The sequence below is a fragment of the Rhinolophus sinicus genome, linkage group LG11, assembly GCF_036562045.2.
Source record: "Rhinolophus sinicus isolate RSC01 linkage group LG11, ASM3656204v1, whole genome shotgun sequence".
Lineage (NCBI taxonomy): Eukaryota > Metazoa > Chordata > Mammalia > Chiroptera > Rhinolophidae > Rhinolophus > Rhinolophus sinicus.
In genome coordinates, this window is record NC_133760.1 from 45406604 (window position 1) to 45424424 (window position 17821).

At 42.0% G+C, this 17821-nt stretch overlaps 2 protein-coding genes across 3 annotated transcripts in view; both read right to left on the minus strand.

Moving 5' to 3' along the window:
• Nucleotides 1-2945, minus strand: part of HEATR3 (HEAT repeat containing 3) — a 32582-nt gene extending 29637 nt beyond the window's left edge. Inside the window, exons 1-3 of one of the 2 annotated variants that reach the window (XM_019731889.2) lie at nucleotides 2641-2945; nucleotides 2346-2518; nucleotides 908-995 (exon numbers count right to left, since the gene is read on the minus strand). In XM_019731889.2, the coding sequence (XP_019587448.2) occupies nucleotides 908-995; nucleotides 2346-2518; nucleotides 2641-2778 (399 nt within the window). In that variant the 5' untranslated portion in view covers nucleotides 2779-2945. Of the gene's footprint in view, nucleotides 1-907; nucleotides 996-2345; nucleotides 2519-2640 lie in introns of those variants that run through there. The other variant, XM_019731891.2, reaches the window with a different exon arrangement.
• A 3356-nt stretch (nucleotides 2946-6301) lies between these two features.
• CNEP1R1 (CTD nuclear envelope phosphatase 1 regulatory subunit 1) lies at nucleotides 6302-17691 on the minus strand. The gene is made up of 6 exons (XM_019731892.2): nucleotides 17533-17691; nucleotides 16333-16404; nucleotides 13934-14007; nucleotides 10806-10915; nucleotides 10624-10678; nucleotides 6302-7641 (listed from the first exon to the last, which is right to left on the minus strand). Exons 1-6 carry the CDS (start codon nucleotides 17555-17557, stop codon nucleotides 7600-7602), a joined length of 378 nt encoding a protein of 125 aa, XP_019587451.1. The 5' UTR covers nucleotides 17558-17691; the 3' UTR covers nucleotides 6302-7599.
• Nucleotides 17692-17821: the final 130 nt, after the last annotated feature.

Below are 17821 nucleotides of genomic sequence, written 5' to 3' on the forward strand. Positions count from 1 at the left end.
TGGAGCTTGGTGCATGGTGAAGCTGAGCAAGCGCGGTGCCCTGAACCGCTCTGCAGCAGTGCCTCTCCTGTATAGTCCACAGCACCCCCTAAACACAGGGCTTCTCATCTCGGCACTCCTGACATTGTGGACCGGATGATTCTTTGTTGTGGGGGCTGTCGTGTGCGCCGTGGGATGGTTAGCAGCATCCTTGGGCCACTACGTGTCAGTAGCAACCGTTACCCTCAAGGTGTGACAATCAAACAGGATGGCTCCAGACACTGCCAAATGTCCCCTGTGGGGCACATCACCCCTAGGAGTAACACTACTTTAAAGGAAACAAGACTGATGCCACTTATCAAAACTGGATATTCTTTATATGACCTTCAAGAAGTGAAAATGACACATCAATACAGAACAGTGGCCCAGAGGCATGCCAGAGAGAATCTTTAGTTCCCAAACTACATCATGCAATAAAGATGGCACGTCAAATTTGGGGACTTAATGTCACCTTCGAGACAAATTCCTAATACCTGTGCTTCAGCTTACAGATGCCAGATAGGGCTGATGTGAGGATTTAATAATACACAACACAAAATAACACCCGACACACAAATGAACAATCAATAATACGCATTCTTTTTATTGTATGAAGTTTAAAGTCTACAGGAGTCAGTCTATAATTTTAGGAAGATCTTTTCCAACTAGCATATAAAAAAGGTAGTAGAGACAAACCAGAGACTGGTATCAACGATGAGAGATCAGTGTTCCCAGGAAAATAAAATTCCCATAGGATGTTTGGAGGGAAGACGAAAAAACTAACACCAAAGTACTAACAAAATAAATACGTAAACAAATCTAAGTTTGGATGCTAAAAGCTACATTAAAAACAAAACCAAGCCATCAGGAGACTTTACAAACCGCGTACCTCTTTCAGAAGAGCGACCAGAGGAGTCATGATATCCTTAGCCACCATGTCATCGCAAACTTCAAAACCTCCACAAGCACTGAGATTTCTACGCGAGAAGTTTAAAACGTGTTACTTTCAGATCACATGTCACAAAACACTATTCAGCTCTCAAATTTATTCCCATTTCTAACCATACTTAAGGTTTCCCAGATGAAACTGCTTATTATTTCCATACGATGTTGCAGAACCAATCCATCGATTTCCACCTATTCTGCTCCTTGTTGTATATGGTGTACACAGATCTTAGTCATGTTTAGTCACATAACAACTCAGCCTGAGCCAGTACACAGGTGTGTGCCTATAGGGAAGGGAGAGGCAAGAAGACTTTCCCTATTTAATGTAAGTCACAGCCGAATCTTATGTGAAGGGACCTTTTCTTGGAATCAAGACTTCAAGGGCGGCAAGGGTGAGGCTACTGAGAAGGACACCCCTGAAGCAACCCTGACTTGCCAAGTCAATGAACGAAACATAACACACATAGACAAAGCTGTAAGAACTACGAATATTAACTTCTCCGCTTGCCCCCTCTACAGTCCATTCTCTGCACAGCCACCAGCGTGGCATTTTGAGAGGTGTGTTTTGAGTAACATGAGATCATGCGACGCCTGCTTAGAATTCGTCCTTCGTCTCTCCAGCCTCCTCTCCCACAGTACCCTGCTCCCTTCTCTTCTCAGCCACACTAACCTTTCATTCCTGACAGCGCCGAGGACCACCACCTCCGTACTCACCCGTCCGCGGTCTCCCTTCTTTGCTGTTGCTCTTCCCAGTCAGGAATGCTTTCCGTTTTTCCGTACCTGGCTCTATCCTTGATGAACGCTCAGTTCACAAATGTCATCTAGAGCTGTCCAATTTAATGGACGGTCTCACCCCCAACTCATCATCCTCTTGGTTTTCTGCATAGCACGTCTCACTAGCTAATGTTATGTTTCACCTGTTTACTAGTTTCCTGTCTGTTCTCATCAGCATGGGATCTTGGCTGTCTTACTCAATGTCCTGCCTGTTCAAAATCCCCTGCACCGAGAAGACCTGGCACATGTACTGGAAGAGTCCCCAGAACCTCAGGAATGGATGGAGGGTTCTTGGACAGGGGATAATGTGCGCTGGGCCTTGAGGGGAGGGTGTTGGGCAGGGGGCGGCTGCGGGTGAAGCACCCAGGCGGACACTGGAATGCGTGGGCTCAGGGGGTCACGGGGGCCTCTGGGGTCTGCAGCCTGAGTTCGAATGCCCCCCCTGCAAATGGGAGACCCTGGGCAGGGCTTGGCGCTCCCGCGCTGCCTAGGACAAGTGCACTGCGGATGACACAGGTCACCCCACGGCGCGTGGCACCCAGAAGGCGCAGACTGGACGCAGTGCCGCCTGGACCCGAGGCACCGCCCGGGACCCCCTCCCTGCTCACCTGAGTGCGCCGGCCGCCGTCTCCCTCACCGCCAGACTGGGGTCGAGTAGCAGCGGCCCGAGGCGGCGCACTGCGTCCCGGCGCGCCAGGCCCGGGAGCGCCGGCCGCTGCTGCACCAGCCGGGCCAGCCCTGCGCAGGCGCACTCGCGGACTTCAGCGCTCGGGTGCTGGAGCTGCGGGACCCAAGCAAGTGTCAGAGGGACAGCAGAGCGCAGGCCCGCGGCGCTGCCGCAGGGCTCCCCCAGAGGCCCTCCGTCCCCGTCCCGGCCCTGGGGTCGGCGGGCCCTGGCCTCACCTTTTCTAGCAGCTCCGCTGCCGGCCCGTCGTCCTCCTCTCGCTCAGTCCCGTTCTCGGCCGCTGCCATCTCGGCCTGACAGTCGCCGGTAGGGGAGAACTGAGGTCGCTTGAAGCGCTTCGTCCGGCTCTTGCCCATGGCAATGTAAGCTGGAGGAAGACCGAGAGAGAGAGGAGAAGGGCAAGAGCAAGATGCTGCCGAGCTGGCGGCAGGGACTTGGAGCCAACCCCGAGGATGGTGGGGGTTCGGGCCGCTGCTCCGCTGGACCAGCTAATAGTCTGAGCCCACCTGGCGAAGCAATGCGCAGGCGCATGGCGTGATCGTGGCAAGGAGGGGGCTGGCGCGGAGAGCGCGCAGGCGTAGAGGAGAGGATGGGCGGGGCCAGACCTGGACGTGGGGCGGAGTCCCGTGGATGTTCCACGCCAGGAGGAGGCTGGATTTGAATGGTTGTACCGACTCCGCCTCCCACCAGCTAGTGACGTGTATCAAGTTACCGAACCTCTCCAAATCTTTAATTTCCATAACAAGCAAATGGGATTAAGAATACCTAACTTGCAAGGTTACTGTGAGATTTAGATAAAATTATGTAAAGCACTTAACAGCAAGCCGTCCTGTGGGACCAAGCGTCTTGTCCTCATCCTCTCTCCTGCCCCGGCAGACACTCCACCTGTACCTCTCTTAGGATTGTCCACGTGTGCTGTCCCCACTAGCCTGTGAGCCCCATGTTGGGCAGGGGCTATTGCCAGTGCCCAGCACTCAGCTGAATTGAGTTCCTGAGACGTCTACTCCCCCATGATGGTTTCTGCCCTCGTCTCAGCTGGCCCTAAAGTGACTCAGTAGTTATCAATAAGGAATGCTGCTGGTCGTCTGCAGATAATCAAACATCTCTACTTCCAGATCTTGCCCAAACCCAAGCCATCAAACTGGCCTGATGAGGACCCTGGTGACACCACCACCGAGCATTACGTGAGCTCTGAAATGCAGCACCACTGCCTCCCCACATGCCTGTACCCCAAACACAAAGGGGTCGGGGAAGTCTCCTGGGAGAGCTGGACTGATTTGGCTAGCATTCCCTAAACCTGGCAGGGTTCCTCAAAAGGAGCTTGGTGGACAAAAACCGTCCTGAGAATTATCCAAATATCCAGTGAATGTTAATAGGTTTTTTACAAAATGGCAGGGAAATGGGTGGAAACAGGGCTCTCATCAACAGGACCACTTAGAGCATTTAATTTTAATATGGAGTGTGGGTACGCTCCAAAAGGAGGATATAACAGCTCCTAAACACTGGTGATCACAGACCCTTTATTTCTGTAATGGGGTACATGTCTGTTTTTTGCTCCTCTGCTCCCTCTCAGCCTCTAAGTCCCACTCCTTCGACTTTCAAAAGCTCTGACCTCTCTGGTTCCACTACCTGAAGTCTAGTTCAGGAGCTCGCATCGCTCACCTGGACGAGGTCATGCCCTTTCAGTCTACATAGCAGTCAGGCATGACCAAAACACGCAAGGCTAGTTAAATCACTCCCCGGCTTCCGGCTGCCCTCACGAAAACTGCCACGCCAATTCCTCACCTCCAGCCTCATCTCTGGCCACGACCCCTCTCCAGTTCCATGCTGCCCCCACCCCTCACCATTGACCCTTCAGATCTGTTTGGACATAACTTTCTTTAGAAAGTCTTGTCTGGGCTGGACCCCCTTCTTCTGGAGGTCCATTTTTAGCTTTCATAGCACTTAAACCACATGGTAATTGTTCTATCACGGGTCTATATTCCCCACTAGACATCAAGTTCTGAGAGGTAAAAATTTTTCCTCACATTTTAAATACCCAGCAAAGCACTTGCCACATCAAGGGTGGTCTACAACAGTGACGAAAGATACACCTAAAACCTTCAGGTAACAGATGTTTCTCACACAGTCAGACTTGCATAGTAAACAATCATATATGAAAAACATGGTTTTAAAATGTTTGTTCTAGACAAGACGCACCTCCTATTTTTGTGGAAAGAAGAGGGGGGAAGATAGAAATTACACTTACCCAGTGTTAAAAGCATATAGAAAGCTTCACATGGGAGGAATGAGGTTCGAGTTTCTATGGTGTCAACAGGAGAGGAAGTAAGAGGCCCTCTAGTTGCCAGTGAAGGCAGAGACTGTCTGAACTCAGTCTCTACAAACCCCCGTCAGGAGTCCAGTTAGAAAGCTGAGCCTCAACAGGCAGCACTGCGTCAGCCGGAGCCGTTTTCAGTGAGGTTGTCTGAGCAGAGAAAGACACCTAGAGCCATTTCAGGTTTCTTCCTCAGAGGCCAAATATTCTTTTTTGCATTTAATCCACCCTTCAGGTGTTTGCTTGGTTCAAAAGATAAGCAGAATTTCCTCATAGTTCTCTCAACAGATATGTTGACATTGGATGAGGCTGCAACAGTGAGTTGGGTATTTTTAACTTTTAGGATTTGGTTTACCAACTAGATTTACTGAGCACTGACTCTAGCCAAGCACTGTTCATGTGCTTTACACGAATGAACACATTCAATACACAATACAAACCTGGGAGTTTGACATTGCACCTCAGTCCTATATATCACCTACCTAGGACATGAGCATTATGCCCATTTTACAATTGAGGAAACTATGGGTACATAATTTGCCTAAAGTTACAAAATTAGCAAGGAGCACATCTGAGAATCAAATCCATTCTGGCAATAAGAGTCCACATTTTTCTTTTTTTAAGGAGAGTGTAGCTCATGCGGGGATCGAACCGGCAACCTTGGGGTCATCAGCACCATGCTCTAACCAACTGAGCTAACCGGCCACCCCAAGGGTCCACCTTCTTAACCATAACACTATACTGTTTCATGAATTCAGTTCAACGTTGACACACACTCATAAACATCCTTTCAATCTGAATCCAGAGACGGGGGTTCAGGTGCTGGTTCTGTCTTTCGTAAAGTCCTGGGGACCTAGAGTAGAGTCACTTTGAAACTGAGACTGTCTTCCCCACCTGTAAAATACATGACTGGATTCAATCAGTAATTCTCTAACTTTGCGGAAGTGGGTTTGAGGGTGAGGGTGGTGGTGAAGAGAAGCCAGTCTGGCAATGATCCTTGGGCCATTTCGACCAAAGTAAAGATTATTTTTTGGAAAATGAACTATTCTGCTAGGACTAAAGGTATGAAAAATCGTTAACAAAAGTTTCTATCTTGGGGCCAATGGCCTCCAAGTAGACTGGCATCAGGAAACCCATGAAATCCTCTCCAAATGCAAGCAAAGTATATGTATGTACACAGGTGTATTTCTGTTATGGAGAAGATACACGGCTTTCATTAAACACTCATAGTAGGTAACTCCAAGAATTTCTAAGGACCTATAAAATCCCTCTACTCTTGGAGGAAACTGGCAATGCAAGCTTGTAAAGCACACTTTGAGAAAACCTACATTTCCTGATTAACAGCTAAATGTTATTAGACAATGATGAATAAGACATAGTGAAAGTAATCATAGGCTGATAAAGTGGGTAAGTACAATTGCTACTTGCAATTTGCTCTACTGGATAGAGTTGAAATATAAAGTATCTCATTTGGAACTAGCCTGTATCTGAAACACAGTATGTTTAAACATTTTTGTTAGAGTTAAGAGACTTACAATACACCAAGGAAAAAGTCCATTCGCTAATTATATATAAAGTATTTATTTTTTATGCACATATTTACCTACAAAATTTACAGAAAATAAAACAATGCAGAATATATAGAATACCCTCTTAAGACATCTTAGGAGCAGAGGGTTTTATTGCTACAGGTCAAAGAATAAAATTTTATACACATGAAAGCCAAGATGAACACATTTAAGTTAAATGGTAGCCTTGTTAAAATGTTTTTGTCCTGTTAGTGAATTTTCAGCTTTGTTAAACGAAATTTAAAAGACTGCTCATGAAATAATTTAAATCTTTTCAAAATCTTCTAATAAACAGGTAAAAGGCACCTCCAGATCTTTAAAATATTTACAGCAATCCCAACAGTTTAATTTTAAGGGCTATTATAGTACATGTGGCTAATATGCATACACAGTATGTCAATAACTCTCTCTAACCAGTGAGAATGGTAGACTCTGGTTCATGGCACCGCCCCCCGTTCTCCTTGTGATGGAGTGGTTGATCAATTACACCTGTGCAATACTTGTGTAACAGCATGTCTACCAAAGCATAAAATCCAATTATCTAAAACAATGACTATCAAATTCCCAGACATAATTTATAACTAAACCTGTATATTCAGAAGCCTTTGGAGTGTTCTTAAAATTATTTTTAAAAATATAAAGTAAATTTAGCATTAAATGAAAACAATGAACAGGAAAATATCACAATAGTGGCTGAAGTTCACTATCTGGTTTAATAAAAACTGTTTCTCAATACATTTCTAATTTCTTACAACATAATGGAGATGACTTTTCCTCAGTCTAAGCCCAATCTGTTTTTCCTGCATTAAGATTAAAAGAGAGGAGCGTAACTGAAAGGCACAGCTGTACAGAACGGCTGGTTTGAGAGCTGTAGGGATGGCAAGATGTTCCTGAAATACTGGTGCAGGAAAACCAAGTCCACAGAACGTTTTCCTCTTTAACATTGGCATTGATTTGCTATTTACAGTAGTTTTCAAAAATACATTATAAAAACTGGATGAGGTTCTGTTTCTAAGTTTAACTTAGCAACATACATACATACTTCATCTGCGAATATCTTCACAGGATCTGAAGTACTAAAGTGACACTAATACTGCGACACAGATAATCAAAGGTACCAAAGCACTGATAACGTGAGTCACCATCATCAAGATATCTGGGTAAATATTGCACACTTCTTGTCAGTTGTTGCTATGACCTTCACATATCCAACTATGAAAGGAATCCTTTATGGCTTTTGCTATACCACTCAGTTGAAGAAAGGCTTTCGGTCCCGTAACAGTGAGTGCAGACTGTCATTGAACATGAGGCCTAGGTTTCAAAATTAGTTTTCCTGTCTGTAAAAATAAAAAAATGAAAGTTTTTCAATACAGAATTCTAAAACCACCACCACTTAGCTATAAACCTTGAAGGGCATCTGAAGGGTATCAGAACACCTCTCTGCATTTAGTCAAGATTAAGCAATTAATAGCTATGTTTTCAAAGTTTCCTTTGTGTGGAGGTTTCTTCCAAAATTTCTATTACTTTATAACACACATACACCATTTTAGTATTTGATGAATTCCCTGTCCATGGGCTATCTAAAAATCAGCCAATCAATCCATTGGATAAAATAAAATCCCAACCTGAAGAGACTAATTTATGCTCTTTCCCAAACAAAGTGTATAGAACATGAATGAAACTATGTATCTGGCAAAAATATTTATTTTTCTAACATTGAATTTTAATTTCAAGTTAAAATGTAAACCAATGGTTGGAACAACAGACACTCATATGCTGCTGTTGTTCATGTAAGTGAATACAACTTTCTTGGAAGGCCAACTGTCATATTTAGCCAAAAAAAAAAGTGCATACCACATAATCCAAACAATTCCTCTTCTAGGAATTTATCTGAAGAAAACTAAATGCCAGATGAAGATGTACATATAAGCGTTACTCATGCTTTCAACATTTACTGAGTGCCTCCTGTGTGCCAGGCCTTGTGTGAAATACACGGGATCCAATAATGATCTAGACAAAGTCCCTTGTCCTCATGAAGTAGAGTTCTAGTGGAGAACACACAAGTTACATAATATGGAAAGTGGAAACTGTATGTCCAACAGGGAATTAAATTACGATGCAGCCATAAAATGGGACGATGTGTAATTAAACAAAATGGAAGACCTTAAGTGAGATAACACAGATTTAAAGTCCAGGACCTCACTCATGGCTAATGTCCAATAAATGGCAGCTCTTAAATCATAACATTGAGTCAAAGGTTTGAAAAATCCATAATATACCTTTAATTTATAAAAAAGTAAATGAGAAAATATGACAAAATATAAAACATGGTGTTTATCTTTAGCTGGTAAGATTCTAGGTGGTTTTAATTAACAGATTTTTATTATCCTCTGGTCAAAAGTATTGTCAAGATACTAGTGACCTCTCGATTCTCACTTAATTTTGGTAATTGCTTGATATCTTGGTAGAACTTTGATACCAATTTTTGGTTTACTGAGGTATAATTTATATACAGTAAAATCTTGTGTACGGTCTTATAACAAATGAATGCACCCATGTAGCCACTACCCAGATTAAGCTAGAGAATTTTACTATCATCCAGAAAGTTCCTCCATGACCCTTTCTGGCCATTGGATCCCCACTCCCTACGCGGACGTAACCGCTTACCATAGATTAACCTTGCCTGTCTCTGGTCTTTAAATAAACGGAATCCCATGGTGTGTTCTTTTACATCTACTTTCACTCCATGTGTTTCTGAGTTTCATCTGTTACCATGTTTCAGCAATTTGTACCTTTTTATATAAAATATATAGTATTCCACTGTATGACTATACTACTATTTGTCTATCCATGGTTTTAATCTATTTTATCTTTACCTTAAATTACATAAATCAGACATTAATCTCATTATAAAAACTTCAAATACAGGTAAGCTAAAGTCATTGTCTGCTTCTACCTCAAATTCTAGGCCCTCTTACAGAAGAACCAGTTTTAGCATGAATTCTTCCAGATGGTTTTCTATGGATTACATTCACATATATCAATAATAAAAATGTGGTGTTTCTAACATGCTGAAATATATGAAGGTACAATGTATCACCTGGGATTTGTTTCAACATAATCCGATGAGGGCAAGGGCACATGAAATGAGTCCAGCCGTGAGCTGATGGCTGTTGACACTGGAGAATGGATACATGGGAGTTCATTACATTCTTCTTTTTACTTTTTTATGTTTGGAAATTTTCCTAATTAAAACTTAAAAACAAATGGTACCAAACTCAGCACAGTTTGGTAATTTCCTTTTTGCACTTAACATTATGTCGTGAAGGTCTTTCTATGTCCCTATTTACAGACTGACTTCTGGTTTCCTAAGATGTGGCTATAGTCAGCCTATTTTAACATTCCCCTGCTGAGAGGCATAAAAATTGTTTCCATTTTTTCACTACTGCAAAGGAAGTCACAGTAACAACTTTGTACTTGCCTCCTTGTGTGCGTGTGTGGTGGTTCCCCAGGGTAGATGAAGAGGAGAATGGTAGGGTTGTGAGGCATGCACATTTTACATTTTGTAAGAATGATAAAAACTGCCCTCCGAAATGGCTGTACCAATGTGTATTCCCAACGAGTAGTGTATGGGTGAATCCATTCCACCACAGTGCTGGGATCATCCAAGTGTGTCATTTCTGCCAGTCTGACAGGTGAAACAAATGGAAATGAAAAGAGGACTTCCAGAATTGCTTCAGAAAGTGGCAACAACGATGGGGTGTGTTTGAAGCGAGGGGGCGTATTCTGAGGGGGATTAATGGCAATGTATCTTTTACTGTAATAATTTTTTAAAAAACATTCATCATAGTTTTTGATCACACCTTGTACGTGATCAACTTTTAAAAACACAGCAGGTTTGTATATCCATAGTCCATCAATTAATCTATGACTATTTAGGATCCCACATACAAAACACCATCAGAAAAATAATAGTTTACAAAACCAACATCCAACTGAGCCATTTTGGGCGAATAATGAACACTGTATTTCATCAAATTTAAGATGGCTTCAATTATAAGATTTATCATGATTTTATGTCATTAAGAAAAATTAAACTGTCAGCTCTACCTATTTAATTGTAAGACACCAATGATTATTAGAAAAATCTCAATTTCAGAGATGTTAAAGAAGTGCTTAAAATCAATGCTATAAGGAATATTCCCACTATTAATTACATGGAGACAACTTACTGTTTGTACAAAATGCCTGTTTTACTTAAACTAAAACATTTCAGTCATTTCACACGTCTATAATTTCCTAGTAAAAAAAATACTTACATCATCACAAGACATATTGTACTCTGCTAATACAGTTCGACACCGAGCGGCTATACTGAATGAATGGGGTCAAAGGAAAATTTATCATTTCAAGAGTCATCTTTTAAACAACACACCTAGATCATCGAGAAGGTGCTTTAACTTAGTTCAGAGAATAAAACTCAATTCGTGGTAAAGGATACATTGATGGTGCAACTACTCTCTTGTGTATTCCAGCAAAGAACAAGCCTATTAGAGTGATACAGCTAATGGTGAAAAACGGATGGTTCCATAATGATGTAAAGAAGGACACCTGTAAAGGAAGAGTTTGAAATATAAAAATGTTAAAAATCTTAAAACAATACTGATTCCTACCCTCCCCATTCATGCATAAAGATATGTAACAGTTTAATCATCGAAAATATGAGGATTTGAAGACTTCCAATAATCCTATTTCTCCATATTGCTATGCTATAAAAATATGTAATGTACATTTTATATCTTCAGTGTAGCAAGACAATACAGCAACATTCCCTCCATTCATTCATTCCTATAATCAAAAACCACCCTACCAAAACTATGCACCGAACCCTTCCCAGGGAGAAGCGATTTGAAAAGCACAAGACTAAGGTCCACAAGCGCAGGGCTGTCACCCTGTGCACTGCTGTTCTCTCAACATCTGAAGTAGCACTTGGCAAACACAGGTGCTCGATAAATACTGTGCAATAAAAATGAGGTCTCTGGTCTCAATGAAAACACAAGTCAAACATGATCTAGCTACCCTCCCTGTTAAAAAGCTTCCTTAAGAGAGCTGGGCAAACTCTGCCACGCATCACCTGGTCCCAGTCGAATCATCTCATGCCCCACTTGCACAGATGCTAGCCTACTTGTCTCCTCTCCGCCTGGCTAACTCCTACACGCCCATAAGACTCAGCTCTAGCATCAGCCTTCCTCTGTGCAGAAGCCAATGAGTTTTGTTTAGAAGCCACTGAGATTTAGACAGCCACAGGACATTCAAGCAGGGAAGACAATAGGTAGCTATCCACAAAGAACTAGAATTCAAGAGAAAAGAAGGGCTAATTTCAGATCTGGGCATAATCAGATGATGGCAGAAAACACGATACTAACTAACCATATGTAAAGGGACACGGGCCTAAGATCCAGGATTGGAACAAGAACAGGCATTGAAGCCAGGCTAGTGGCGAACAGGAGATTAAAGGAGAGAAGACAAGTATTTAGAGTCTGGAAAAAGAAATCAAAAGGACTAGAAACTAAGTGGGAGCCACAGAATCAAACTACGGGGCTCTGCACTGCACCGTCATACCAAGAGATGCGTGGTGTTTCAAGATTGAGAGCTAAACTTATACATTTGTCAAAAGAAAGGAGAGGCTAGAAACATCAGGAGGGAAGCAGCTCCCAGAAGAATGAGATCCTGAAGATTAGTATTCCAGAGGCATGGCTCCTTAGAACCTTCGAGGACAGTTTAACCCCATGGCCTCGCTGTTTTACGCAGCTCGTACAACGCTAGCCCACAGTGTTTTATGTCTTAATTTGAACTAGATCAGCCACTACCAGCTTTCTTTCCTCCGTGGCAATAATCACCTACATCCAAACAGCAGTTTCCCCTTTCGATCAAGTGTTCATGTACTTTCCTGTTTGCCATCCTCTCACCTGGGGTCCTTCCAGCTAGCCATTGGCTTTTGAGTTTGCAACTCCTGCTACAGACACAATTGCTGCTGAAAACTCTCATCAGGTTTGAGGTTATTAAATACTAAAATATAGAGAGCCAAGCCTTAGGCTAATAGTTATATTCTCACCTAATTTAGAAAATCATATTAACTACAGAGTTTTGGGCCTATTTCAAATTACATTTAATTCTGTGTTTTATTAAGATCTCAAGTAGCTGAAATCAGCTTACATTTTTCCCAATTAGAAGTCAGATTCATTTCCCAAGACAGACCTTTTTCAATCTTCTTCCCAGCTTCCTTCACTCTTCCCCTAAAGATGAGTACCAAGAGCAGCCTTAAGATCAGATTTTTATAAATGAACACACAGGAGAGTTTCCAACCTGCCACAAAAACCCCTCTATTAACATAAAATTCCATCACCAACCTCCCCTGCTTCCTATCCTTTTATGTTTCCATGCTAGTGGATAAAGTCAGGGAGACTGCATGCTAAATAAACCCCTGGCTGTCTGAATTGCCATTTAGACTGCTGACAAAGCCTTACTATTAGGCTTTTCTCCTATATAACCTCAAAAGTGATAAATAAAGCCACTGGAAGTAGCCTACCTAGTTAAAAGGGGGGAGGGGAAGTGGAGGTAAGATTTGTGAAAATTACATCATTACCTAAATAAAGCTGCACTGGGCTGCGTGGGGACCGTCACTAACAAACTGGAGACTACTGGTTCTCTAATAAAAAAAGCCCGAGTATGAAATTAAGACATACTTAGCAGAAAGAGGTAGCAATCTGAGAAACATGCTATCAGCTTTCACCAAAGGACGCTTCAAGAAATAAGATTATGAAATCTGTTATTGCATTTGGTATAGGATATTCTTCGATAGTGCCCAATGGGAAATCTCTCGGTGGTTCTTATATTAAACTTCTGGCTGGAAATTTCTGTTAGAGATAAATGCTAAGGGGAGAAAAGCTTTGCTAACTTAAAGAACTTATACATGTGTTCTCTTCACAGACACTGAACACCACAGATCTGGCTGTGACTTTACTGACTAGGAAACTCAGAGACTAATCTATGACTCAATTCTGGCAGCTGTGCTGGCCCACCTGGCCTCTAACATCAGTGACCCGGTTTCCTTCCTGGTGTTGACCTCCCAGTCCAATTAGTTTTTTTCTAATCCTGACTTATTATTACATTTATATTTTGCTATTTTACCATATGTTTCCTGCAAAGTCATTTCAAATGTTTTATGGGATGAGGAAGGGTATTAACAAAGATAACTCATAGAAGAAAATGTTTTCTAATTTTTAAAAGCTGGCACTGAGGACACTAAATGAACAAAGCTGAACAAAGACAATGTATACACTGAAATATATAATAACATGTGCACAAGATATGTAAAGCTGCACACGAGTTCAGGACTGACTGAGAATATAAGTGGTGTAACATTTCTTAGACCCCGTTTCCTGTAAAGATAGTTAATCCAGCAGCCAAAGTTGTTCTTAAGCAAATTAATATGTCACATTTTTAATATGATTAATATCACTATTAGTAGTAATAGGTAGCACTTGAATAATACTTTATAATGAACAAAACACTGCTATATCCAGTATCTCATTTTATCTATTAAATATTTTAAATCAAAACTTCTACCTTTTGTGTCTCAGGATCTATTAACCAGTTCCAGGCACCGGTAGCTGTACAGACAGAGACCACTATAAGAAGCACTGATGAAAGATAAACACGAAATTAGTAAGGAAACAAGCTCTTAATATTCGATACTACTACCACTGCTTCCTAATAAATGACAGCCAAAGGATGCAGCACTTTACCATGTTTCCCTGAAAATAAGCCCCAGTAAGATCGTCAACCAGATGGATGCATTTAGTACGTTATGACGATGTTCCAGAAGAAGATGACGTGACTGTATTTAAATAAAAGTAGACTGTTGTCCATGAAAAAATAAGACTTCCCCTGAAAATACGCCCTAATACATCTTTTGGAGCAAAAATTAACATAAGACCCGATCTTATTTTCGGGGAAACACAATGTTAAATGAAAAATGCACTTGACTCAGGAATTAGGAGACCTGCTTGTTGTAATTAAGGATACTGTCCCCCTTCTTACTTTAGTCAGAACTTATGAAGATTAGTGAAATTAAAAGCAGTAAGAACCAAGATGGTTAAACTTGAATATAAGATTCTATGTTATGTAACTTTCAATGTGCCTTGTGCTGATATCACAGATCTTGTAAATTAAAAAAAACCAAAAAAAAAAACCTCTCATTTTCTAACGTAAACAAACCACACAAAGACTCCTTTATGAATGCACTGAGATTTCTGACTAAGAGATTTTGCCTTGCAGTTAACTGCCTACTCTTCAATTAAACAAAAGTCAGTGTTAGAAAGTGTGGATGGAACACACCAATCAGTATTAGATTTTCTCTAAGGGACTTAAAGGAAAGTCGGGATAGAGACTACTAATAGCAGATCTTAGAAAACATTTCTTTATCCCCCCTAACCTAGAATTATTTTAAAAATTCTGAATAGATCATAAGTAAAATTTAAGAATGGCATTTCTAAGAAAATAAAAATAAAAAGGCACCAAGACCTACTTAATACTCTGATCAAGACAGTTACTATCTTTCATTTGGGATGCCCACATTTTTAAAATGCAGAGATCAAGCTTCAAAGAGCAATAGAAATATAGAAAAACCTTAATTATCTAGAATTCTTGGTGATGTACTTTTAGAAGAGGCAAATCACAGAAAAATATCTCATTTTAGGTGTTTAGTAACAGAATCAAACTTTCAAAATTATGTCTGAGCTCAGAATAAACTCAATTTCCTATAATTCTTTATTTCCAATAAAAGATATACTACAGTACAGTTTTTTCCGTTTTTTTTTTTTTTTTTTTTTTTAAGTGAAGCAAAAGCAAACCCACTAGAAGGGACCTCACACACCTCCTTTTTCCTGTACATTAAGCTTGCTTATGTCATTAACATGCAAGCACTGAGACCATGAACCAGAGAAAGTAAAGTGTGTTCACTATCTTACATTTTCTAAGCTAGAACAGCATGATGTACATTTTAAAAGATTCTCAAGTAGCAGTGAAAAAAGGTTTTGGGGGTAATCCCTAGGTAAACTAGAGAACCTGAGGAAATTGTTACTTGTGAATTCTGACCAATCAGAACTCTCACAGCAACGTACGATTAAAACTGTGCAAATAGATCTAATAAAATCACACGAGAAATCTTACCATAGAAAAAGACCCCCCTAACTTCACTAATGCTCTTTCGGTCCCACAAACTGAGTTACACTTTGAAATGAAGTATGTCCTTGATGTGTGCTGCTGTACTTCTTTCTTGGCAGGAATTAAATTACAACAATGAACGTCCAAGAAATTAAGACTGGTTCCAACATCAGTCAGCAAAGCATTTCGTTTACTGATGTCATCACTTGTACATTTGCATTTCCTATACATTTCCACTGGGCAGTACCCACAATTCTTTCAAATCATACTTTGTAGTACTCATGATATCTATGATTAGACAATAATAATGTAAATTTTTTTTCTACCTTAGGCTCCAAAGCAGCACAATTATGCTTTGTTAAAATCAGTGAAGGATAATTGTATAACCTTTGCAAGTATATGTTAAGTACGATCTTCCTTTACAAAACTTTATTTCAATAATTTGTAGGCAAACAGTAAAACTGCTAAACAGGCCTACTGAAAATGTTATTATATGTGTTATCAAATTTGTACCATTTGTTTAATAAAAAAGTACATCTATTTTAATGGGAAAATAAAAATTCAACCACAAAGATTGTTCTTTTAGGGTGGCCAGCTCCTTTTTAAAAAAAATTTCCTTACAACATGTTATTTATAATGTTAAATAAAATTTAAAACTATTAAAACAAAAGGAAATGTTGCGTTTTAGTAAAGCAAGCATTTGTTAATCAGATTTTCCAAAAAAGCAAATCATTGCTAGGCAGGGATAAAAGTATCAATTGTCAGTTGATTTTCCCTTAAAAACACATTCAGGCACTTACTTCTCCAACGTCCAGTGGCAGGTTGCAAACAATGAATATACTCCGTAAGTCTCCTCTCGAAAGCCTTGAGATCTACGGAAAAAGATTTCAACCTTCTAATTAGCTCCTCTTACTAGTCGGAGTCTATTAAGATGAAACGTTAGGTACTCTAACTGCTTCAGGTCTTCTAAGCAACTTACATGTGTCACTGAACTGTTTACTCCGTTTACTATGACAGCGTTAAACACTTGACAAAACATTAGGTTTCTTTAATCCCCATTTCACATATAAGGAAACTGGCCGGTTCACTTTTAGAAGCTTCATAAAATGGTATGTGGAAAATCAGCAGCAGCCTCAAGCCCGAGCCAAAAGCTGGAAATTTGGGGGTTGCAAAGAAAAGGATCTACATCAGCTCGAGTTTTAATCCTTTTGGAACCAAGAACTTCCTATGAGAACAACGTATCACCTAACATCCAAGTCTGAACGCAATTGCCCGATTCCGATTTCTAGCCCTTAGAATTAACGAGTACGTGTTTCTGTCCAGTCGTAACGGGCCGTGACCTGCTAACGGGTGGGCGTGAAAAGCCAGGACCCTCTCCTGCCTCCCAATGGGTGACAAGTGATTTTAACACTGTCAAATCCCGCTGCCTTCTGAAAGACAGGGGCGTCCGAGGCGTTCCCGCTGAAGGAGCCAGGCGGGGTATCACTTCCCCAGTCGCGTTCTTTAAACTTTAAAAGTGCGATCAAGAGGCACTTTCTTACCCCCGTGGTTATACCAGAAACCACGGCAGGAATTACGGGTACAACTCACGCGGTTCTCAGAATAAAGGAATCAGGAATACAGCTCACAAGAGTATCAGAATAAAACTACGTGACTTTGCATGCAACGATGCACGAAGCACAAATGTTTGTTTACCAATGAATAAAACACAGCCAGGGAGCGCTCCACGGTTTAAACCGCGGGGGATGAGGGGCAGCAGACGCAACGCCCCCCAGCGTCAGCAGAGGCCACACGCGCCGGAACCAGCGTCCCGCCAGGTCCGGCCAACCTTTGGCCTCTGAGCTGGACCCCGCGCCCCCCAAGCTCCCGGCCGCTTCAACCCATCGTTCGCGGCCTCCTCTCCCCGAGGCGGGGTCGCCTCGACTCCTGCCCCTCCGGAGCCCCGCCGGCTTCCGGGATGAGCCCGGGACACGGCGGCCGGTCCAAAGGGCCCACTCTACCTTCTGCCTGCTCCAGCGAGTTCATGTCGGGCGGCAGCTCCGGTCACGGCCGCGCTCCCGTCCGCATTGCAGCTCCGCGGCCCCCGCCCGGCCCGCAACGCCAACTCCCACCTCTAACCGCTCCTCTCTGCCCCTCCTTGTCGCACCGCCCCTTGCCTAGACCCGCTACGCTCATTGGGCATCTCTGTAAGACCCCACAACTAAGACGGTTTCCTATTGGTCAACTACTGCACTGGCCTCGGGGCCTAGCGTCGGACGGTCAGTCGGAGGGGCCAAGAACTGCCGGCGG